General features: G+C 34.8%; 1 protein-coding gene across 3 annotated transcripts in view; it reads left to right on the plus strand.

The window, feature by feature from the left end:
- ptn (pleiotrophin) overlaps nt 1-24,589 on the plus strand; it is a 99,728-nt gene extending 75,139 nt beyond the window's left edge. For all 3 annotated transcript variants that reach the window (XM_015353017.2, XM_015353016.2, XM_006633685.3), the window contains 4 exons: nt 6,905-7,002; nt 8,249-8,422; nt 13,011-13,172; nt 24,009-24,589. In XM_015353017.2, the coding sequence (XP_015208503.1) occupies nt 6,906-7,002; nt 8,249-8,422; nt 13,011-13,172; nt 24,009-24,064 (489 nt within the window). In that variant the 5' untranslated portion in view covers nt 6,905 and the 3' untranslated portion in view covers nt 24,065-24,589. The remainder of the gene's footprint in view (nt 1-6,904; nt 7,003-8,248; nt 8,423-13,010; nt 13,173-24,008) is intronic.
- Nucleotides 24,590-25,385: the final 796 nt, after the last annotated feature.

Raw genomic sequence — 25,385 nt, forward strand, 5'->3', positions numbered from 1 at the left:
CTGTTAAGGCACTAACTGTAAAGGTGGATGATTTGTTAAATCTTTGTTGCTGATCAAACCTGCGACTTGTAGGCCTACCAGAAAAGAAAGAGGGTAAAGACGTGTGCTTTTCTACAAAAGTGGCTCCCTGAGGTGCTGGGCTACGGTGTCTTTTCTGTCCCACTGGTCATTTCTGAGGGCACATAGAATTGGTCGAATCAACGAAGACCTGTCAAGATCCTTCCCAAGGGTTGTTATAATAAAATGTTTTAACTACAGTGACAAGCAAGAGACAATAATGGTTGGAAATCAACGAATAATGTTCTTCCCGGACATTTCAGCAGAGCTTCATCAAAAACGGATGAGGTTTGATCCGGCAAAGAAGGAACTTTGGGCTCTTGATATCCCTGGTCTCAGATAAGGAATCATCTACCCTGCAATATTTTGTGTGACATACAGTACAATTAAAAAATGTAGCACCTTTGATAGCCCGTCAGAGGCACAGAAATTCGTTCAGAAGTTAAAAAATGAAAATCGGGAAGTGACAGATGAGGGATGAGTATGACTTTGCAGTTTCTTTTATAGCCTTAATGTATTTTATTGTATAGTGCTTAGCTACTGAAAGAAAGGTTCTTTGCTGATCTTAGTTCAAGTCATACTGACTACAGTATTTGCTTTCTTGTTAAATTTATAATGCTGTATACTTTAAAATTCTTTGTGTTCTGTGTAATGTTCAAGAACTGGTGTTGAACTGGTTTTCATTAAGATATTGCACCGAATTATTGATCTGTTTCATTTAGTGTTTTTTTTAGTAAATCTGATTTATAGGGACTCAGCCCAGACTTTTAAAACAGTCTAGAGCTGTTCCTTAAGAACAAGGACTGGACAGGCTCCATAACCAGGTCTTTCTGGAAAGGGAATGGGTAGGGTGGAATCGTCGCAAAGCTTGATTGGGGAAGTATTTTTTTTCTGTGTTCCAATGTTTTTTTGTTTGGTTGTGTTTTTCTTTCTATGGGTGTTTGCAAGGTTTATTTTGTTCTTCGTTCTAAATCTAAATACATCTTAAAATGTAGGATTACTATTATCGGCAGTGAGCGTAGCACAGATGGTACAATTCTTATAATAAATTATTTATGTTGCTGCAATGGCGGTACCTTTTGAAATACAGTTTACATCATGGAATGTTAGAGGCTTAAATAAACTTACTAACTTAAAGCATGTTATGAATAGAATAAGACAATTAAAATCTTAAATAGTTTTTCTCCAGGAAAGCCATTTAATGTCTGAGGACATAGAGTACGCAAGAGATGGCCTGGACAGGTGTTTATTGCTTCATGTAACTCTCAGGCAAGAGGAGTCATTACTCTTGTACACAAATCAATTCCTCTACAAGTAAAAGATAAAATATGTGACCGCTTAGGGAGGTATGTCAATATCCAGTGTGAGCTGCTTTCTGTTAAACTTAATCTAGTAAACATTTATGGAACAAATGATAATGATCCCAACTTTTACAGAAAATTATTCCTGATACTGGCCTCACTGCCAGGTCATTTTATCATAGATTTTAACTGTACCCTCTGCCCTGAAAAAGAGGTTGACTGGTATCGACACATCTCATCAGCAAGCAAAGAAAGCTACATCACTGTATAGAAGATTTTAACCTATTGGACATTTGGAGATTTAGAAACCCTGAACTCAAGGCTTTCTCTTGTTATTCAGACACTTAAAAAACTTTTTCTCGAATAGACTATTTCTTGATATCTGAAGATTTATTACCTAAAATTTCAAAATGCTGGTATGACAGCATAATTATTTCAGACCATGTATGTGTTTCATTTAACTTTCTATGTCCAAGCTCTCTCAAAGGACTTTCTAGGTGGCGTTTTCAAACAACATGGTTGAAAGATCTGGACTTTTTAAAATTTTTGGAAGCACAAATAGATTTCTTTTCTGAGGTAAATACAACTCAAACTTCAGCTTGTGTGAGTTGGGGAGCATTTAAAGCTTTTCTTAGAGGTCAAATGATTAGCTATATGAGTTCTAAATTTAAAGCCTCCCAACTTGAAATGAAAAGATTAGAGAACAGAGTAAAAGAACTAGAAGATATTTTCAAATAGCTCCTTTGAGTTCATTCCTGAATTGAATAAAGTAAAACCCTCTATAATGAATTATCAATGAATCAGGCAGCAAAAGGTTTACTGCGACTGAAACAAAGTTATTATGAACAGGGAGAAAGAGCTGGCAAATTATTGGCTTGGCACATCAAACAGATACAATCAGAGAGTGCAATAAGTGCCATTCAGTCTAATGACAGAAATCTTACAGCTGAACCAACAGAGATAAATAATGCATTTAAATGTTATTATGAGACTCTATATACTGTAGTTCAGAATATTCAGAGGCCTGCCAGCCCCAGCAGTCAAACTTTTTAGATACTCTGGAGTTTCCTTATCTAGAGGAGGATTTAGTTGCATATTTAGAGGATAACTTAAAGGTTGATGAACTGTCTGAAGCTGTTGTCAATATGAATGGAGGAAAGAAATCAAGGTCCGATGGCATCCCTATAGAAATCTATAAAATATTTAAAAGTTAACTAATTCAGCCGCTTATAGACATATAAGTACTAAGAGTCATATAAAAATGGAATTCAACCTCTTTTATTTAATCGTACATAAATTGCACTGTTAATAAAACCCGGAAAATCACTATTAGAACAGGGTTCATACAGACCCATTTCACTGATCAATAATGACACAAAGATTTTGTGTAAAGTTTTGGCAAAAAGACTAGGGAATCTTTTGCCTCAATTAGTTCATAGTGATCAAAATTGATTTGTTAAGGATAGGCAAGCATTCCACAATATTAGAAGGGTACTCAACATTGTATGATGAAAGAAAGGGGTGCCTGACAATGCAGTTTTATCATTAGACGCAGATAAAGCATTTGATCAGATCGAGCATCAGTACCTGTTTGAGGTTCTATCCAGAATGGGGATAGGAAGAGGGTTTCTCAAATGGATTAAAGTAATTTATGATAACCAATCCGCTGAAATTCTAACCAATGGTTTGATATCTACAACTTTTAATCTCAGCAGGGGAACATGACAAAGATGTTCCTTGTCATTGTTGCTGTTTACACTAGCCATTGAACCATTGGCCATGGCATTAATGGTATAAATATAGGTAATGTAGAACATCGGATAGCATTATACGCTTATGACATAATTTTATTTCTTACAAACTTAAATCATTCAATACCCTCTCTTTAAGATCTGATTAAAACATATGGGCTCTTTTCAGGATATAAGATAAATAACAATAAATCAGCTTTCATGTTCTTATATGAGAATGAGAGAGGTCATCCACCAATTCAAACCCCTTTTGTGGTATGCAAGGAGGGTTTTACTTATTTAGGCATTAAGGAGCAGTGGCACTGTGGCTAAGGATCTGTGCCTGTGGCTAGAAGGTTGCTGGTTCAAATCCTGTGGTTGGCAGAGGAATCCTACTCTGTTGGTCCCCTGAGCAAGACCCTTAACCCCAACTGCTTCAGTGGTGTTGTACAATGGCTGACCCTGTGCTTGGACCCTAAGCTTCTCTGTCTGTGTGTCTGTGTCTCTTGGAGAGCAAGCTGGGGTATGTGAAAAGACAAATTCCTAATGCAAGAAATTGTAAATGGCTAATAAAGTGATCTTATTTTATAACATTACCCCAGAAGTCAACAAATAATCCCAAAAAATTAGAATCAGTAATAGAATCAATAAATAGGTGGACCAAAATGCCCGTATCATTGATTGGGAGAATCAATATAATTAAAATGTCAGTTTTACCTAATGTTTCTGTATCTTTTCCAGCCAATCCCTCTTTACCCACCTCCTTCTTTTTTTAATTTATTGAAGAAAGCATTCACAAATTTTATTTGGAATAATTAACATCCTAGACTCAGTTTGTCTTTACTGTATTTACCATATGAGAGTGGAGCGCTACAATTACCGAATCTAAAATGGTACTACTGGGCAGCACAGATCCAGGCTGCTAGGTTTTATCTTAACACAGATTCACCACCTGCTTGGATGCTGATTGAATCTCAATCAATAGCTAAGATCCCACTGAATCTATATCTTTTTTTTATCTGATAGTAAAAACTTGAAAAACACAAAAAATCCTTTTCTTAAAAATGCATTATCTGTTTGGCACGAAACCCTTTCATATTTAGGGGAGGCTTCACAGATATCTCAGTTTACTCCTGTTTTTGGTAATGAAGATTTTTGTCCTAGGAAGTCTGATCCAGGATTTAAAATTATGGTCAAATCTAGGTATTAAGCAGGTATCAGATATTTATAAAGATGGGTATATAACATGACTTTTGAGGATCTTAGAAACACTTACAGTATTCCAAAAACCCAGTTTTTTTAAGTATCTACAACTGAGAAGTTATATCCTCTCAAAGCAGAATCACTCATTAGATCAATCGTTTGATTGTAGGCTTCAATCTTGGAAGAAAGATATACAAGAAGACATATCTGAGGAAGAGTGGAGGGAAACTTGTTTAAAAGCTCAGACTAAGACTGTTAATACTAGCTTAAAACTCTAACAGTATAAGTGGATAGGAAAATTATATATCACACCACATAAACTTCATCAATTCAATCCTAATATTCCTGACTTCTGTATTAAATGGAAAGATAACAAAGGTGCATTATTTCACTGCATGTGGGAATGTCTAAAAGTTCAGGGTTTTTGGAAGCAGCCATTGCATGTAGTTTCACAGATTATTGGTATGAAATTGCCTCCTAACCCTTAATTATGCTTTCTTAATATATATCCAGAACAGCTTAGGATAACTAAAAAGGAGTGTTCATTGGTAACCATCTGCCTTTTGGAAGCAAAACGAGTGATAGCCTATTTTTGGAGACAGGAAGAAAGTCCTTGTGTGTCACATTGGTTGAAGGGGATGACTTCATGCCTTGCATTGGAAAAGATTACTTATCTCCTTAAATCAAAAATGAGAGAATTCAGAGAGATATGGGATTCATTTCTAAACTTTCTAGAGAATCATAGGGGTAACATCTAGAGATAAGGTGAGTAAAGGCTTAAATTAGGGGAACTACTTTATGAAAGGTAATACATTTAAGATATATATACAACATGTATCTATGTTAAAAAACGAACACCTATGTAACTTGTGTTTTGAATCACTGCCATTGTATAAGCTATTTGTAAATGTGCAAACTGTCTGGATGTTTTATCACATTCTTCCTTTTTATTGTTGTTTTCCTTTTTGTTGTTGTTTGTACATGTTAATATTTCTCATTTCATATTTAATATGGAAAAACCAATAAATATATTGTTTAAAAAAACAGTGACTGTGAAGCTTGTAAAAACTGATGTGAATAGATGGAGAAAAGTACTAGTTTTTCTTAGAAGTTAGCTTGTTTTAGACCTAAAAATCTTCCAGAAAGACAATAATCCAAAGCACAAAGCCAAACAATATACATACAAACTATACTATAATGGCTTCAGGTATATGTTTTCCTAATGTTTAACAGTCTAGCTTGTAGGTTTTATAGTCTATTATAACAGTCTATTATAACTAAATCACATTTAAATTTTCAGACACAAGTAAATATGCATTTACTATTGGGAACTAAACATCAAACATGCATTTGTAACAATAATTGTTGAGAATTGTGCCTAATGAGGTTATACTTAACAATCCATTGCCTAGTCCTTGATGAGTTTAAACTGGCTGGATTTCCATAGCAGGTTCTTGGTGCTGGGGGTCCCAATACAGGAGAAAGAGAGTGCTTTTCTGACATTGCCTAGCACTTACATTGGCCTCAGGCAGCTTTGTTAAAGTAGCACTCTACTGGCTTTGGTCTTTAAAACTGGCTGTACGCAGTTTGCTTTCTTGAGGTTCTTGTGACAAAAGACAAAAGGGAAACTCAGTTTATTCCTTGCTATAGCTTTATTCAGAAAATTCTGGATGTCAACAAAAAGAAAGAGTCAAGTGGTCTAATTTCATTAATCATGGAAAATAATAGTGGATTTGAATAATAATAAACAAACACAAGATTTCTTCTGTTTCAGAGAGTATATATTCTGTTCTAAATGACTCACTCTCTTGGCCTGGTGTCTTGGAGAAATGTTCAAATGTTTGTAGTTATCTGGTCATAAAAGTCAGTTGGCCAGTTTAGGGAGAGATCTTCAGATTAATGAGTTAACTGGAGAAAAAAATGACTTGTTTATATGGGGTGACATCACCGGTTGGTAATTGGCCAAGATACTATCAAGTTTGGTTCTGGTACCTACCTAACAGATCAATTATTGGTGGATCCTCCCCTGGGTGACTGGAATGTTGGTGGACCCACTTGCACTATATATTCTTACATTGTTCAGCTACTTGGTCAAGGCACAGAAATATTTAATAACACTTAATTCTAAGTGAAATAATAGACCTTGTCCCTACAACATGCAATAAAGCCTATGTAAGTGTTTAGCATACAAAATATATTAAATATTTTTTGCTGTTTTACATTAATGTAAAATATATAATACATATGAACTCCATAGGTCATATCATTCCTTGTTAGCACAAATGCCTCATTTAAGGATTATAAAGTTAAAAGGAGGGTGAAAAAAATCACAATAAAACCTAGAACAAAAGTTAATAACATAAAGATTCAAATTAATTATTTATTTGACTTATTTAATTTAAATTTAGTTTTAAATGTATTATTTTTGTTGTCCACCTTTTAAACATTTGTTTTTATCTGCTCAGTTAACTGATTGTACTATAATTATACCAAACATTTCCCAATTCTAATGCAGTAGGTTTCCCAAAATAACATACAGTAAGTATGGTTTTGTCCATTGCTTTTACCACCTTATCGTGTAACCATGTAATATTTTCTCTGCTATTTCCCCAGAATGCAGAACCATCAGCAGTGGATGATAGGAGCTCTGGTGGTGGCTCTTTTGGTTCTCACAGCAATGGCAGGAGACATTGGCAAAGCAGAGAAACAAGGTGAAGTTGATTTATTTACCAACACAAGATGCAAAGAGTCTTAACTAGTATGAAGAACTACTAAATATTGAACCTTAAAGTAGAAGCCTCGATGCAAAACAGCACTCACAGTTCCGAAAGAAAATATGTACAGTCCTCACCCCAGTTATGCCCGGTATTATCAGTGTCATAGTACGGAGATGATGTGGTTAGCAAATAGTTAATGAAAAGGCAGAAAAATAATGTTACTAGCAAAACATATACTGTATTAATATCTGGAGACACAGATGGGACTGATACTAAACTAGTAGTTTATTACAAATGGTAAATGTACTGTATGTCTGTAATTCTAAATTAATTCAAGTAGGTGGCTCATCGGCATGCTTCAGGTCACATGAAGAAGGCTCCACAGCCAAAATGTTGTGTTCCTTTTTTTCTCTTTTCAGCATGGAATAAACCTTTACTTGTTCCTTTGAATTCTACTTCTACTTTGTATATACTGTTTCCCTTTCTATTGTTCTTTAATTTTAACAGAAAACATTTTCTCCTTCTAACTGAATTGTATCTTTACACCTTAAAAATACAGAGTTCAAATATTTTTGCAAGGGAACTTATTTCTATATAAATATTTTGATATATTCTTCTTGAGAATGGAGTTAATGGAGTTAGTGTTTCCAATTAGTCTAATAAGAATATAAGCTAAGACAACCTAACCAGAGAAACTGATTCAACAGTTGATTTAATAGGAGGGAATGAAAGACTATCCAAGAACTCTGTCTTTCTACATACTTTACCTTCTGAAGCTAAAGTATTTTATAAGGTGGACATACTTTGACCTGGAATGGAAGAATCGCTGGACACAAGGGCTACTATGTAATCTATACTGTGTTATATACTGTAGGAATGTGTGATACAAAGCTAAGTGAAAACTGAGACAGACTCCTGACTGTCTTTTAAGGGGAAGCAGAAACAACAGATTTACTCCATTTATTATTTGGGATAAATCCCAAACTGATATTTAAATGTTATGCACAGTTCCACATGCAATATCAGTTAATTTATCATGACCAGAGGAGTACAGCAATAAACTGAATCTTTTTTCTTAACATCTGAGGTTAAGAAAAATAAATGTAATCATTCTAACAATTGGCACTTTACCTGTGAAAAATACTGTATGAAACATGACCTAGAGCTACAGCAAAGAAAAGACTCTGAATACTTTTCTTAAACAGAAAAAGATTGATCTCCATATGTACTGTATACACAGGGAAGAAGGAGAGGAAGTCAGACTGTGGAGAGTGGCAGTGGAGCGTCTGTGTGGCCAACGTTGGGGATTGTGGTCTTGGGACAAGAGAGGGAACTAGGACAGGAAATGACTGTAAGCAGACTATCAAAACTCAGAAGTGCAAGATTCCTTGTAACTGGAAAAAACAGTTTGGGGGTAAGTTTTTTTCATTAAGTCTTTGTATGCTTCTGATCCAATGTCAGTCTTAATGATAGGAACATTGCCTTGCAGAAGTATTCAGAACCCTTGGATGCCATTACAGCTGCAGATAGGTTTGGGTCTCTACAGACTTTGCACTCTTTGGTGCAATGTTTGCCCATTTTCTTGGCAGATTCTCAATAGAATATAAGGCAGGATTTTGACTGAATTACTCAATGACATCCATTGTCTTATTATTAAGCCACTCCAGTGTAGCTTTGGCATTATGCTATGGATCATTGTTCTTCTGAAAGTTTTATTGAATTTTATTCATATAATATTTATTAGAAGTTTGCTACTTCTTTTCTAATCAGTCTTGAGAAGCATAATAGGATGGATAGTGTTGACTGAGTGATGTACTCTGGGTTGTTTGCACTAGACAGCATATTTTGCATTTAGAACACAATTCCTATTTTACAATTCTGTATTGCTGACCTTAAAAATATAGTCACATGTATGCAACATCATTTAAATGCTTTGCTAGAAACTCCATGCAGAATTTGAGATAGGTTTTTTTCAGTAATGGCTTCCTTTTTGCCACTTTGCATACAAGTTAGGTTTGACTCACAAACATTATCTTCCCTCTCAGTCATTCCACTCTGTATCTTTTATAAAGTAGCTGCTGCCCTCACAGTGTCATCCCTAACTGTTTTCTCCTTGTATGGTTGCTCAGCTGGGAGGGACAACTTGATGTAGGCAGTTTCTGATGTAGTGCAATACACCTTTCACTTATTACTAATTGACTTCACCATTTTCAAAGGAATATCAGTAATTTTTAAATGTTTATACCCTTATTCTGGTCTATGCTCTTCTGCAGCTGTGTTTTCTGCATGCTGTATTTTTTGCAGCTGAGTTGTTTTGAAAGATTCTTGGTCTTCATGGTTGAATCTACTACCTGACTGAAGAACCACACAGAAGCAGATGTATTTATTCTGAAGTCATGTGAACCCCTTTTATTGCTCACAGAGGCCACTGAACTAATTTTGTGGCTCATTAAATCAATTTTATGCACCTAAATTAATTTGGGTTTGCCACAGTAAATGGTAATTGAATACTTATGAGATCACAACTTTTCTATTTTTGTTCCATATGAATTATGTATTTACGTCTTACTTTTTGTTTTGAATGTGTGGAGTATGTTTTACATATGAAAGCAAAAACTGTACATACTTTATACAGTATGTCCGTATACCCCAATATTCCAATGAATTTTCACAATTGAGTTTAAACATTTGTAATTTTTTCATTACATTAACACTATAATGGTCAGGTTTTAGAGTAATAAAATATCATCATACCTCTCCAATGTGTAACACCAGATTTATATCATTTAGACAGGCCAAGAAGGGTATACTAGTCTTACAGTTTGTTAGAATAAAACGGCTGGCAGCCACATGGGAAGGCAGTCGTGCAACCCTTTCACCTAAAGTATGCTTAGTGCTAACTATAGGGCTAGCTCTGCAGGTTGGAGTGTGCAACACTAAACCTAGGATGCCTTTACTTTTGCCATGGTGGCGGAGCATTCATGCACATTAATTGCCCTTTATGTGGGGTCTCTATAACATTTATATTGAAACAGAATACAACTGAATACAACTGCTCTGGGAATGTCTGTTCAGAGGCAGAAACTGAACCTACTGTGCTGTTACTAATTCACTTTTGCAGTGCTAATCTGGTTCATAACCCACTTTACCTACCCATTTTTCTCTATTGTCAATAACATAATGGGGTACCTTCCTCCTGAACGGGTGGATCAATTTGCTTTGCCCATCTGAGAGCTAAATAATTTCCCGGGTCATCAAACTACACTTTTCTTGTCACTTGTTTCAGAAATAACTTGTTTGCTATATAAACATGCTGGTTGATGAGTGAGCATTGTACTACCTGTATCTACTTTGATGCCAACACTTAGCCTGCTCACTAACTGCAGGGGAATACCATTGCAGGGCAACCTGGCACTTATTTTCTCTCTATTTTTTTTTACGTTGGGCCCAAGGGTCTTGACAGTTTAAGTACAAGGGCATCTCAAAATGACAGTTTCTCTCTTCCAATAGATTTGATAGGCTAGAGCAGGGTGAGAGCTTGTAAAAATGTCCATGCAGTGCTGATACCTGTCACTGTCAATATTAATAATTTTTAGACAAAGTTGTGATAATTCCTACAGGTGTTCAACAGTTAATGACTTGCACTTTTATTGCCATTGGAGTAATATGTTTATGGTTGTTTAATTCTTAATGAGAAATGTCAGGAGCAAGAAGAAAATATATTAATCAAAATATTAATTTTGATTAATTTTAATACTAATATACTGTACCAAAATTCTATGCTAACTTTCTATGCTAACTTCTGCATGACATGCCTTCAAAATTAGGCTCTTCTTCAAAATGCCTCTATCTTCTTAAGGTGAATGTAGATTAAAAACAATTTTTGAATGTCAGTTTAACATGTTCCTCTACCAATTTCTCAAAAAGTAGAATATACTGGTACACATGTAGTGCATACAAACTGTGTGGACTGATTGCACAAAGATCCTCTAGAAAACAATGAAGAGTTAATTTCTGGATCTGTACAGTACTTAATTTTACTCCTTAAATAAGTCATACATAGCAGAAGCCAAAACTAGGCTGATAGAAGTTAAGAGACAAATAGAAAAAAAAAACTTTCTTGGAGAAGTTACTAAAATTCCAAACTACATACAGTATATTCTTTGTGATGGTATACATGTTTTTTGGTACTTTAAGAAGGAGACCTTTGAGAACTTGTAATGCGTGGGCTATCTCTTCCCTTGGTATTCCAAGATTAAAGGGTTAGCTGGCTGCTTGGCAATTTGAAAATGAAGCAGATGTATTAGCTTGTGGGGACTGGGAAATTGAGATTTCAAATGAGCCCATGGGGCTGTAAGAATCAAGTGAACGGCAAGGCTGTGTCCGCCATTCCTGTGGAAACCAAACATCAGGAAGCAAGTAAGCATGACAGCAGCAAGGTGGAAATATGAATTACTAGGCATATTAGATCAGCTGCAGAGAGGATTCATATGAACTGGGATACAAGGTCTTTAAGAGTTATGAACTGAACTGTGGGTCACTAGTGCTGTGTAAAAAACAGAGCTATTCGCTCCAGTGAGGCACCGCATGTGCATTTAATAATCATGCTACTTTTCCTTCATTGCAAAATGGTTTATTGTCAAATATTGAAAATATGGAAAATAATAAAAATAAAAATGTATCCTTTGTCATTTTAAAGTATAGCAAATGATCTATTCATTTACCAGGCAACTTGAGTTTGCTTCAGAATGTCAGAAGACACTTGGAATATGGGGTATTATCCCAGAAACAAGGATTATGAAAACACTGAGAAAAAAACATTACTTTAAGATGATTATAGGAGTAAAAATCTCTTTCTATAAACAAACCGAAGCATTTCAATTTGAAATAAAATGACAAACAGCATTCTCAAACTTTGCAGATCATATATTATATTTTAAAATACCAGAAAGCACCTCTTTGAACTTTCGTACTTCTGAAAGGGCCTCATTTTTGCCTACTCTTTTTAAATACTTCACTTGACATGTAAGGTAGTCTGCTGAAGAAAGACAATCTTAGTTAAGCCTTAATTTGATTGAACTACACATTCAGGAGTATCAGTCATTACAGTATCCTAGACTGTATTATATGGTATGTTACAGGATAGATTTGCTTCTCTGGTTAATATTTATTTCACATCATTGTACAAACTACACTGTAGAAGACATACTTTTGTTATGTTATGCCTTATGGCTACCTCATAGAAAGAAGCTTTATATTCTGTCCTTCAATGAGTCAAAATTGTTTATATCCATGAAGTGATCTCAATACACTTGCCAGCACTCATTTAAAAACACTTAATGGATACTTGAATACTGGGCTGATTTCAAATCAGATAGGTGTAATTTCTGAAAGGTAAACTATAGTACTTTTTGCATCATTCTAACCAAGAAAGTGTTTGTCAATACAAGACCTCAACATTAACTTTAAACAGGCCTCATTTTGTTTTGCTCATAAAACAAATGAGAACTTACTGTCTGAAAATTCACACTTTTCCTGCTTCTGGAGCAGGGATGATAAGAATCCCAGAGTAGCAGTTAACTGTTATAGGTTATGTAAATGAAAGAGGAGAAATTGAAATATATTGCATTATTTCTTTTGGTGCTGCTAATAAAGACAAATTTCCATAGCAGTGGACAATAAAGTATCCATGTAAGGATTCGAATATGAACATTACAAGCCTTACTTAACTCACTAACTAGCCTCAGCAATTCTGCCAAGGCCGACAAAAACAATAGGGAACTACAGTAGAAATTCCTAATACTCACCCACATGGGAATCACCCACCACCCACATACCAAACAAAATCCATGAAAACAGCCTATAGACACCCACATCTCAATCACTACCTACTTAACTTGCTATCGTTCAGCCCCTTTCTAAACACAGAAATGTACATTGTTGTATATCTGTATATGTATTCTGTACCAATGTCATAGAACTTATTTTCCTGCCCCTGGCAGGTGAATGCAAGTATGACTTCCAGGCATGGGGGGATTGTGACATGTCCACTGGCAAGAAGAACCGTACGGGGGTCCTGAAAAGAGCCCTACCAGATGCCACCTGTCCTGACACCGTCAGTGCCACAAAGCCCTGTGGCAAAATTGTCAAGACAAAACTACAAGGTGAGACACTAGGTATGAGGCAACTTAGTTTAGAACCAGGTTTATTTTGCAAAGGGAACACTGGAAAGTACATTTTTGAGCAGTTTAGATTGGTTTCCTGCTTAAGCATCATTTAAGATTACAATTATTTTCAAGACTAAAATGAATGGGGACACAGTTACTGCAATTCAGTCCAATACAACAAATTAATTAATTACAACACATAATACAACCTTCTTTCAATTCATTTTTTCTTGGGTCAAACATTATGTGATAGTGATATTTAAAACATAGATATTTCTTAAATTAACTTGACTCTTTTTTGCCATAACAGTGTGAAAAGTATTTTAATTACTTTTTTGACACCTGAGAATCAATTAACTTTGGTAGACCAGTTTCCGAGGTAGTTGTGTAGATTATGGCAAGTAAATTAAAGTGAAAAGTCATAAATGTGAAATGATTTATAGTATAACAATGCTAGCAGAAAATGTCATAATCTATATTTAATTTATTGGGTGGATGCAATTGTTTAATTTTCTTAGCTGTTTGAATTAAGAAATCCCTATGTTGATCCTTCAGAACAGTGCTCTTTTAAGGCTTATGTAGCAGTTTTAGAGTCATTATTTTCATCTGAGATTCTCCAAGTTAAAACTGGCTTAAAAGCCATTTGAAGTAAATCCATTGTATTGCTAATGTAAGAAATCAAATATTTAAAAGCTGCATGCAGGATAATAAGTAGAGTCAAGTCTTCTCTGTACAAAATCTTTATAAAGGGCTCCTGTCCTCAGCTTGTAGTCTTCCTATAGGACATGCCAACTAACTACTCTATGTTGCTGTTGTAGTAACCAGCCAACAATGCTCACAAATGACATTTTCTTGGATTAGAAGGTCAATCATCATACATCATGCAAAGTTTGATTTAGCTAAGTTTTGTTAATGAAACAATGTATCAAATATATTATACAGCAAATAAATTAATGCTTGGCGAAGAATATGTGACATATTGTATATTAAGGAAACATTTAAACATGGGTGAGAATAAAAGTGTGAATTTGCAAGACCATCTTAAAAACAGTTAAGAGAATTTGGTAATTTACATTAAATCAATTAATAAGCCACATAGTCAGATTTAATACAGTATAACAGCCTAGACAATTGTGAAGAATATAAAATATTTGCATTTTAAAATGTAACTATGCTAAGATATATGATTTATATTAATAAAAATCAACATAAACACGATGAGAACATACAAACTGCATCCAGATAGCATTCCAGGGCCAGAATTGAACAAAAAGGGCCCCAGCACTGTATGTCAGCAATGATAACCACTATGCCACCATTCTTGCCCATGTTTTGGTAAAATAAACCCATTTAAAAGGTTAAAAATGGCTTAGGTTTAAAGCTATTTAGCAGGTTTCTTTAATACATAGTTAATGAACACTATTGTGACAGACCCTGCACCTTTCAATAGGAAGTCACAGAGATCAGTGCACTCAATGACCATCAAAGTGAAGTAACAGAATTTTTATAGTAATCTTTTTTCTAGGCTAAGCACAAAGGATTTTGCAGCATGCAAAATCATGCCCTTTGTATACAAAATGCACCACTTATTAAACCCAATGTGAGATCATACACTTTTTAACCTATCACTAATTGCCTAATAATCAAATAGACACCTACTGAGTCTATTTACAGAAATCAGAGGTTCTCCTGGTGGCACAGTAACTGCAATTGCAGTTATTTCTAGGGCTGGCCAGACAAAAACACAATTTTACTTTCTATCAGATAAAATAATTCAAAAGGAATTCTTCATAACATAAAATACAGAATGCAAAAAAAACTTTCTGTCCCCATGCTTGTTTTTAAAGAGAGCAGATTTGATCAAAATAATTTTACAAGTGAAATGGATATTAAACTGAGTATACCATGATCCTTTTGCCTTTTGCTTAGCAGAATAATTACAAAGAATATCTAAACCATGGCATGCTTCTTTTGCAGAGTAATTGCACTTTAAAGTAAATCAATAATTGCTTATGTTCAAATTAGCCAAAATTATCTTTGACATTTTATATGTGAAACCAAACTGAGTCAGAGCTACTGGAGCAAAGATAAAAATAAAATATTTGAGATTACGCTATTCACAAATACTATATATATACAGATGCAGCCATTCAAAACAGGTGGGGTATTTCGCGGTATACTGCAGTGGGCGTGTCGCATCAGTATCACGAAGTGTATCGCGTATTTGACGTCATGCCGGAAAGTATCCGGAATCACCTTGTAAAACCGCCAGGACGAGCCAATAAAGCTTAACCTCTCATGTACAGCATTTGAGCTTTTAAATTTAAACTGTGTATTACAGCATGTTAATCATCAGTCATTAAAAAGTTGGTATATTTTATGAAAGCAAGATTGCTCAGTTGGACAAAAGTACACAACCTACCTTTATCATAAATATTTTAATTATGCAGAAATATTTTATGCATCAAAGCCTTTACCGAAGATATTACTAATAGTATTAATAATGAATGACTTTGGACAAGCTGTAAACTCAAAGTATTACGCTGGTCCACATTCTTTCTAACTGTCATTATAAACGAAAATACTTTTATTTTTTTCTTTGACAAACACCACAACATTTCATTGATCTAACTAACGAGGACAGGACATTAGCTAGCCAATACGATAAAGGAATTACTTTTTTTGCTAATTTCTTTAGCACATTTGTACAAGCACTTTGAATCTGTCCAAGCCCTACTTTGTCAGGCATTTTCTATTACTGCAACGGACATAAAAACTCCCTTTGCTTTTAACAGAGCATTTCATAATTTCTAACTATGAAAATTATTTAAACTGCGACACGTATCATTCAACCAGAGCTCAAAATATCACAAGGATCCTCAAGAGCACAGCAAAGACTGTATTAAAAGATACTTGTATCAGATACATGAGAATCCAAGATTTTTTATCTACACTTTCTTTTCCGTATACCAAATATTATGGTACCACTTCAGAAGGGTGTTGGCCAGTCAGATTCCAGGAATGGGTACTTTAAAGAAAAAATACACACCAGTATTCCATTTCTCAAAATTTAAAAGATCGTTTAAAAGAGGGGGGGTCTACTCTCAGTGACAGCTGACAATCCTCCATACACCCAAGTGAAAAATTAATAATGCCAATGTAAACGTCGTATTTACAATTTGTTGATAATATAAATGTTAAGTTCTCTAAAGCTTTGTGATAGTTTACCCAGGCAGCAAAAGATCAGCTACACTGGGAAGATGCGACACCGAAGATATGATTAATAACCTTTTAAATCTGAAGGGAGATCTAAAGGGATCCCCCCCCCACACACACACAATAGAAGCAGGAAGCAGAAGCGGGGACAGTTGTCAGAAGGAAAGAAGGTGACTATTCATTGTTATTAAAAATGACTTAAATTCGATTTAGAGATATAAAAAGTCAATTGTCCATAATATTGCTATTCTATTTTTTCAAAGAAATGTTTGTTAAAGGAAAAGTTGCAGCGTCAGCTGGATTTGAACACACAACCTGTGGGTTATTAGTCTGGCATGTAGACCAGCAGGCTACTGGGGAAGTCATGTGAGGAAAGGTGAAACAGCCCTACACAGCCCTACACAGCCCTGTCGCAGAACACGGATATAATTATATCATTATTAATTTCTTTAGATATTCCATATTATATTAGCAGAAAAGCTTAAAACTACCACTTTTTTACACGCTATTTCACGTTAGTTAAAGACTTCAATGCTTAAAATGTTTAGAGAGAAATGGAATACTGTTGTGTATTTTGTCTTTAAAGTACCGAGACCAGCCATATACTGTATGTTTATGTTCCAAAATTAATATCGTTTATGGCCTTCACACGTGTTACAGTATGCTCCTATTCTTTTTATGCTCAGCTACTAAGATTTCCCTTCAGTGGTAAAATTCCATATAAATATTCAATACTAAAACGGGCACAGTAAAGACATTTAAATCTTTCTACGACCGACCAACGCACCACGAGTGCCCCTGTTGGTCAACCAATCACGTACCGCGGTATTTTGCGTCAACGCGTGTCACAATGCGCGAGGACGTAGCCAATTACCCGCGGTATGTGTCTGTACCGTGCATTTTGAATGGCTGTATTTGTATACAGTACATACTGTACACAGTATATAAGCTTTCTTAGAAATCATTCAATGGCATATTTACACTGTTTTGTCCCTGTTACTCCATTAATCCACCATTGAATTTCACTGCATCACATTGCTGTGATACTATGTATAAAGAGGTATACTGCTGTCACACATTGAATTAGATGCTTTATTTCTTACTTTTAAGTTTCCTTAAAGTTTCCTTAAGTTTTAAGTTTCCTGATGTAATTTCAGTACAATTTCTTTTGTTATATAAGTGAACTGTTTTACGTGCCAAATATATATGCTGCTAACCTCTCATGTACAGCATATATGATATATATTTATATTATATTATATATATATTAAAACATAAAATCATGTTTTACCATTAAAACAATGATTGAGAAAATTAATATTCTTCCTTATTCATGTGATAAACCAGGCTAGTAGTTGTTGTTAATTCTGAGTATTCGATGAGGTTGCAGCTTGTGTCTGTTTTGACTACTTGTCTTGAAGATAGGTACAGTATTAGTTTGCATCCTGACTCTGCCTCTGACTCTGCAGTTGTGCTAACAATAAACAAAAAACAACCAGGAACAAAAAATAAATTAAATTAAAACCTTTCACCACAAAATATATAGTTGTGCAGTACAGAATAAGACAGAGGTCAAGCAGAGATTAATCAGGCCAAGCTCCAGCCTGAAGGTATCAAGAAATTGTTGAATTACCCTGTTTCTAAAAGGGATGAAAACAGGGTGTAAAAGAGTGTTTTCTATGATAGTCTGACAAAGATGAGGAAGTTTAAGTTGAGGTTATGATTATTAACACTCTTCATTCCCTTCTGTGAATCAATATCACAGCAAACTCCATTTATTACTTTAAATGCACAACGCACAGCCTTGTTCCAAAATACAGTTCCATAACGTAGAATTATAAACATACTGAACATACTGTACATGGTCTGATAAGAATCTGACAATTAAATCATAAACCATAATCAGAATTTTGCTTTTTAAAAATGGAAACTTGAAGTCTGTTTAGTGGTGGCAAAAATGAAGATCTAATGCAGAATTTAGCTGCCTTATGTTTACATTTACTGTAAGTATAACCAGAAGCATCGGTACCAAGGGAGCTTTTTTTATGAATGACAGAACTATGTAGTACATGTATGTAAGAAGGCTTGGATGATTGGGGCATGTAGCAATGTGAAGGTTTTTATTTTAATGTACAGTAACAATTAAAAATTACAACAGTACATTGTGAGAATACAATATCACAATGACTCTTAGGAATCAAACGTAATACTTTACAGTCTCATTTACTTTATTATATTTGTGAATAGAATAGAACTGCTGTGATACTAAAGGTTGATCCTTCATTAAGGGATTACAAAGATAATAGTTGATAGCATCAGAGTTAACATATGTAAACTTTTCTCAGCAATGCTAGGCTAAGCTCTCCCCCCTCTCCTGTCCCACAGTGCAAATCTGACTGCAGACTAACCCAGCACATACAGGGTATCTTGGCTATAACGCGTTACTAAACTATCAAACTAGTGTGGAATATTGTAATAGTTCAACTCTTAAGAATTATAATGTGAATAAAGAAATATAATATTTGAAGATCCATTTTCCATATGTTTCTTGATGAGTTTCCCGCAGTCAGATTTGTCAGTTGCTTGCACTGTGGGGCCGTCACTGTGCAGACAGGAGAGAGGGGAGAGCTTTGCCTAACATTGCTGAGAAAACCTCTCTAAGGAAGTGCTATAATATGCTTTGCCACTACATTAGACATAATAGACATACATAGAGTTGTGGCAATGTGTATCTTGGAAAAAAGGTCAAATACTTTATGGCAACAATAATATTTCCAGTGTTTCCTGTGTTGTGAAGAAAAGGTCATCTGACTTCTGGCTAGACCAAGAAGTCCTGTGATGTCATTTGCAGTTCTAAATTGTAACTCCAGGTGACAGAGATACAGTAGGCTTCCCCTCATTTAAAACACCCAAACAAATGTAGTTTTTAATAAGTTGACTTATTAAAGAATCAGAGGTATGAGGCATTCAGGGGTATTGTCCTTTAAATTAAAGAATTACAAAAAGGGAAGAACCCTACATTTGAAAAGGAGCTCTATTCCTCCTTCCCGGTGTTAGTAAAATGCATCTATGGGAGCAAGTATGAATGTCAAAGATGATTCCACAAAAAAATGCGATATTGTTTCCTTAAAGAGCTCAAAACAGGTAATGTTTTGCAATGTCAAGACATTTCTTCTCAGGAGGCTCTTTGCTCCTATACCAGAACTCCTATATAAACACATGGTAATTGCATAGCAAGCTTTGTCACAATGGGACCACACTGCATAAATATTTGCACATCAAGGACCCCTGCTGATGAACAGCAGTTGTTTGGTAATGAGAATGCATTAAAAAAATGCCTATGCTGCAGAAATATCTTGAGATCCCAGCTGGAAATGATAACAATAGTCCACTCCAATATGAAAATAGCCCGGGACATGCAGAATATTTAGATATCTGATTCAGTACATATGAATAAATGATTTTGAAAAGTGTGAAGGCTTCTTTTAGATAGATAGATAATACTTTATTAATCCCGTAGGGAAATTGATGAAACATTTTAACACATTTTAAAACTTATTTATGTTGTGGCTATTTAGTTTTGGACCAGAATTGGCTAAAAACAATGTTTAGGTACTTACAAAAACAGAAATAATACTGTAAAGGTTCTCAGTGAAAAGAAAACTGTCTACCTTTATAAACATCTTAATTTAAAAGATGCCACAAAAGAAAACTAGCTTAATTCTCTCTTCCCCAATGTGGTTCCCAAATGATGGAAAGGTGTTTGGGTAAAATAAATGTTAGGTCACACTACAAGTCATATCCAAATTGTTTTTTGAGTGTTTATATCAGTGGATTCACATTAATGTTAACTGGTATATTACAAAAAAATGACCTTCCTTATATTAATCAAAATTAATTGAATTTTGAATTGAGACACACAAGGGGGTTAAGCTGATGTCTCTCTCTTGGAACTTACATTGAATTTCCTGTAGTGGAAGGCCTCACCTTTTAATCTATCTGAATCCTACTGTATGTCTGGGGAGTGCATGCCTCTGAAGTCGGAGGGGGGAAAGCTGCACTCTTTCCATTTTCAATATTGAGCAGAGAAGTTTATTGGCTATTATCTTCAGATAGCAGAATACTAAGCTGCGGCATACAATTGTGTACAAATGTCTGGCACTCATTGTTTGGTGCTTGAGTTGAGTTAAGATTGTTAAAGTGAGTTGATTAAACATCTGTTTAAATAAACATTCTGAAGATGACTTTATTTAGTTTCTACTGGTGTCATTGAAGGTATCCTCTGTGAAAAAAAATTCTCAGAGAAAGGAAACCTTCAGCAGGCGAATTCAGAAAAAAAAAACAGGAAATATATTCTGTGAGAGGAAAAGTCACATTTTTGGAAGGTTCCTAGTACAGGCCAAGACAATTACATATGTCTGATTTATCAGCAACCAAAGAAGTAAAACCAGAAATAGAAATAGCTTACTTTCTGTATGAAAATTATTTGCATGCTTAGAGGCTATTCAGAGATAACATTGACATCTAAGAGACAAATCCACCTTCAGTGAGTCAGAGTATATCTGACATGGTGACAGGGAGAGTAGTGCAATGCTTTGTTGGTGTTATTTTTGTTCAAAGCAACTATTGGGGCAGTGGAAATGTGATGATGTGGGGAAGAATCAGCTATCTAACACAGCAGTTTCCATCAACCGGAGACTTGTGACTTGCAGACCCTCACCAACTAAAAGGAAGTGGTGAACATTCAACAATAATCAGTTCAGTGGCTGATCATGTTAATGTAATATTGCTATAGTACCAAGACTATTGATAGCCTTCTTAAACAAAAAGTAGTCTGAATGTACATATACAGTGGGATTTATAGTTACCAACTGCATGTCTCCTGAAAGAAACATAATGTATGAATTCAACTTTCATTAGCTCCAATAAGGAAATAATTAAAATCAGATGTTTAAATAATTAAGTAGATCATGGAAAGTGGATTTAGAAGATAAAGATGAAGTGTTATTGATGCTCACCAGCCTGGAAAGGGTTCCAAAACTATTTCTTAGGGCTCCACCAATTCTATGTCAAACAGATAATCAACTAATGGAGAATGTTACAGACCACTGTTACACTTACCAGGAGTGGTCATCCTAGCATAATCTTTTCAACAACAAACCAGAAAATCGTGAAGTTATATGAACCCCAGAGTAACATTCAAGGAACTGCTGGCTACCTTCACCTTGGTTAATGTGACTGTGTATTACTCTGGTATCAGGAGAGGACAGAACAAAAATGTTATTCATGGAGTGATAAGGAAAAAAACATTTCTAAGCTTTCCTAAAAGAACATTGCTACACATCTGAAGTTTGCCTACATAGATGGTCATACATAGATGGTCCACATGGCTTCTAGAACAATGTTCTCTGGACAGATGATTCAAAGATAGAAATCTTTGGCCTCAATGAGAATGTTATGTTTGGCGAAAACTAAATACTGCTTTGGACAGAAGATCCTCATCCCAACCATCAAGCATGGTCAGAGTGTGATGGTTTGGGGCTGCTTTACAGCCTCTGGTACTGGATGAGTTGCCATCATTGACACAAACTTGAATTATCCATTCTATCAGAAGATTCTAGAGGAGAATGTCAAGCTATCTGTACATGACCTGAAGCTGAACTGAAAGACATTGATCCTAAACATACTGTACATGCAGCTCTTTTTAAGATGGCTTTCAACCCAACCACTGTGTCCACAAAATAAAAACAAAAGTTAATGCCTTTCTAATGTAAGCCCACCACAGGCATGTTTTCTAATTCCTCACAGATCACCTGATGTTTGTTTTAGAAAAAACAAATTAATGTTGATTTAACTCATGTGCAAACACACAGGACCATGATAGAGACATGTCCTAACACAGCTGGAGCCACAAACAAAGAGTAATTTGTTATTCTGAATCAGCTTTCCCTGAACTGTAACTAAAGAGAGAGAAAGATATGCTGTTTAAAGGAAATGCCCAGCTGGGATGTGATTTTAAGATTTCATCTTACGTGGTAGATGGCAATGCATTAAACTGAAGATTCCCCAAACTATCGCGCAATCTTTGAACTTTTAAAAAGGGCATATTTCCTCTCTGTGCTCAAGGTCTAAATACATTCCCAGTGGCTTGATTTTCAGGCAGAATGGAAGAGCTGAAACCCTTTGTTTCATCCAGTTGGTACATTAAGCATGAAAAAAAAAAGAATTTCTTTTGATTTGCATTTTTCTCAGTTTAGCTATGGGGCACTCTCATGCAAATGTGCTCTCAATCATTCTCAAAAGGTCACATCTTCAAGACAGAGGCTTGTGCCAAAGGGAGAATAAACTATTTGGACAGTCACTGTACTATGAAATTATAATGTCTTTTCTGTGTAATGGCCTTGAGCATGTTACGGGTTGTGGCGTTAGCGGGAAAGATTGACATTGCTGGTTTATAGTTCCAAATTAAGTGGGCACTTTATAAAACCAACACAAAAAACAATGTAAGGCAAGCAAGTTAATAAAAAGTCATGGTTTTAATCTCTGCATTACTGCATACAGTCATGTTTTGCTAAACACCTGACAGATGACATTTAAAGAAGAGTAATACATATGTCATGTAGAGTAAAGAGTTACATGCAGGAAGCAAAAAAATAAACTGTGAATAAAAGATGGGAAACATATCCAAAGAAACTATGTAAAATATATAAAAAAGTATGAAAATGAATTAGGTGTCTTTATTGATACATCATTGTTACTTTCGAAACAATGAATAAGTCATAGTGTTCAGATATACTGTATACTGCAAAGCAGTTAAAGTTGTAGTATTTAAATCAAGTGATATTATGTTAGAATTATTTAATGTATTAATCAGAACTATATTTTCTATGAACCCAGTTTTAGTGAATTTAAACTTGGGTTGCTGTCTTGTTTGTTGTGTTGAGTTTTTATCTCCATGCACATGTGTCTAAAATTATACTTATTATATACTCACCCCTCTATATTGGAAAAAAAACAAGAGCTCTGTTAGCCTGGTCATTATACAGTGGGTTTCAGGAGTGCAAAACAATTCACAGCCATGTTTGTAAAGCTGATACCTGGACTTCTTTTTAGAAATGTTAAATTTGGAAAACTAAGCTACTAAGCTACTAAGCTACTGAAACTAAGCTAATGAAAAGCTGAAATGGCAGCCTTGTTTATGTTACTGTAAAATAAATGTTCTAATTAATTCACAAATTATTTATTCATAAAATTATATATACACTATACTGTATAAAGTAACTTACTGTATATGTATGCAAAGTTTTACATGAACATTAAAACAATGTAAAAAATTATTGTTGTTTTTGTTATTGAGATTGTTGGCTACATTTATCCCTATTTCTTCAGCCTAAATATAAATATATTTGGTTTTGTTAATGGTCAGTCATTTCCTGCAGATTTATTGAAAAGGTGCATGATATTCCATGCAACAATAGTGGAATCTTTTCAAACAGGAGACATTAGATCTTGTAAAACTAATAAAATACACAGCACAGAATCTGAAAACCCACCATCAGAACAAAGGCAAAAATAAGCTTCTCTTTTGACAATTTATCCTTTTCCTCTTCTGCGCAGATTCTAAGAAGCCGAAACGAGAGGGAAAGAAGAAGGAGAGAACTCCAATGGACTAATGGTGCTGCAGGCTAGTTAGGAAGAGCCTTTCACAATATTGACCATTCTATTTCTTTTCTTTAACTCTTTCCCACCCATAGTAGGTCATGAATGAACCCATTATCATGATTGTAGCACATACAGTATGTGTAAGTAAGACAAAAAATAAAGTGTTACTTTTTCCTAAATACAGATATAAATTTACTTGTATTTCTTTTAGAGACTTTAATTTCCAATTATATTAAAATACAAAGGGACTAATAATAGGCACTACAGTGCCTTGCAAAAAAAAAAACTTTCAAAATGCATGCTTGTAAAATCATAATAATAAAGACTTAACACTATTGAGTAATATTTTTGTAGGTTTCAGTCTGGGCTGTATATTACATAGAGGGAAAACTGTTAATCCTTTTTTACACAATTATTTTTATTATTATTACAATGTATTTGGGAGTGGTTATTATTTTTTTCTTCTGAGTACTGTACTGTATACTTTTTAAAACATCTGAGTCCAGATTAAATAAAAAATAAAAAAATTCGACCAAGCTAGATCTCAGACCCAATTCTTGACAGTAGCTACATACAGGGAAAGATGCGCAAAGCTACCATGTCTGGAATTTCCCATTGGCATCTGGGTCGAATACTTTTTTAGGTCTTGTTCAATTTGAAAACTATAAGTCGAACTTTCAGGTGTGAATTGATTTTATTGGTATAACATATCTACATAACAAACTGCAATGGATCATTTCCAGTAGTTCTTAGTGTGAGCAAAATTATGTTAAGATTAAATATATGTTACCTCCTCATCCACTGTCTCACTTCAGTGTTGTAATAAACACATGAATCAGCATCTTGGCAAATCATTTGAAACCATTGTTGGAACTATTTTAATTTTCTGGTGAAGAAAGTTTGGAATAAAGTATTGACCCACCAATGAAGCTTATCATTTTTATAAAATGTTGTATTTATATACAACAACATGAGAAAAGGAAAGACAAATAAGTTTGTAGTAGGTTAAGAGATACTTTATTGAAGGGATATGACATTGTTAAATTCATTAATTTGATGAATGTCATCACCAAGGTTGATCAGAAGAGGTTCTACTGTTAAAGTCAGAGGCTAGTAGCAATTCTGATCACCATTGCAAGTAATACAAGCTGTACATACAGTATGAAATGCATGTTTTCCACCATGATACAAGATATTTTACATCTGTCTGATTTTCTCCTGGAAAATAAAGTGTCTGTTCACTAGCCTCAGCATCCTTAAATTTCACACAATGGGTCTCAAGCATGGTAAGTAGGACATCTATGGCATAACTTTAATTTTGTCAGTGTGCAA

Source organism: Lepisosteus oculatus, chromosome 7, assembly GCF_040954835.1.
Source record: "Lepisosteus oculatus isolate fLepOcu1 chromosome 7, fLepOcu1.hap2, whole genome shotgun sequence".
Lineage (NCBI taxonomy): Eukaryota > Metazoa > Chordata > Actinopteri > Semionotiformes > Lepisosteidae > Lepisosteus > Lepisosteus oculatus.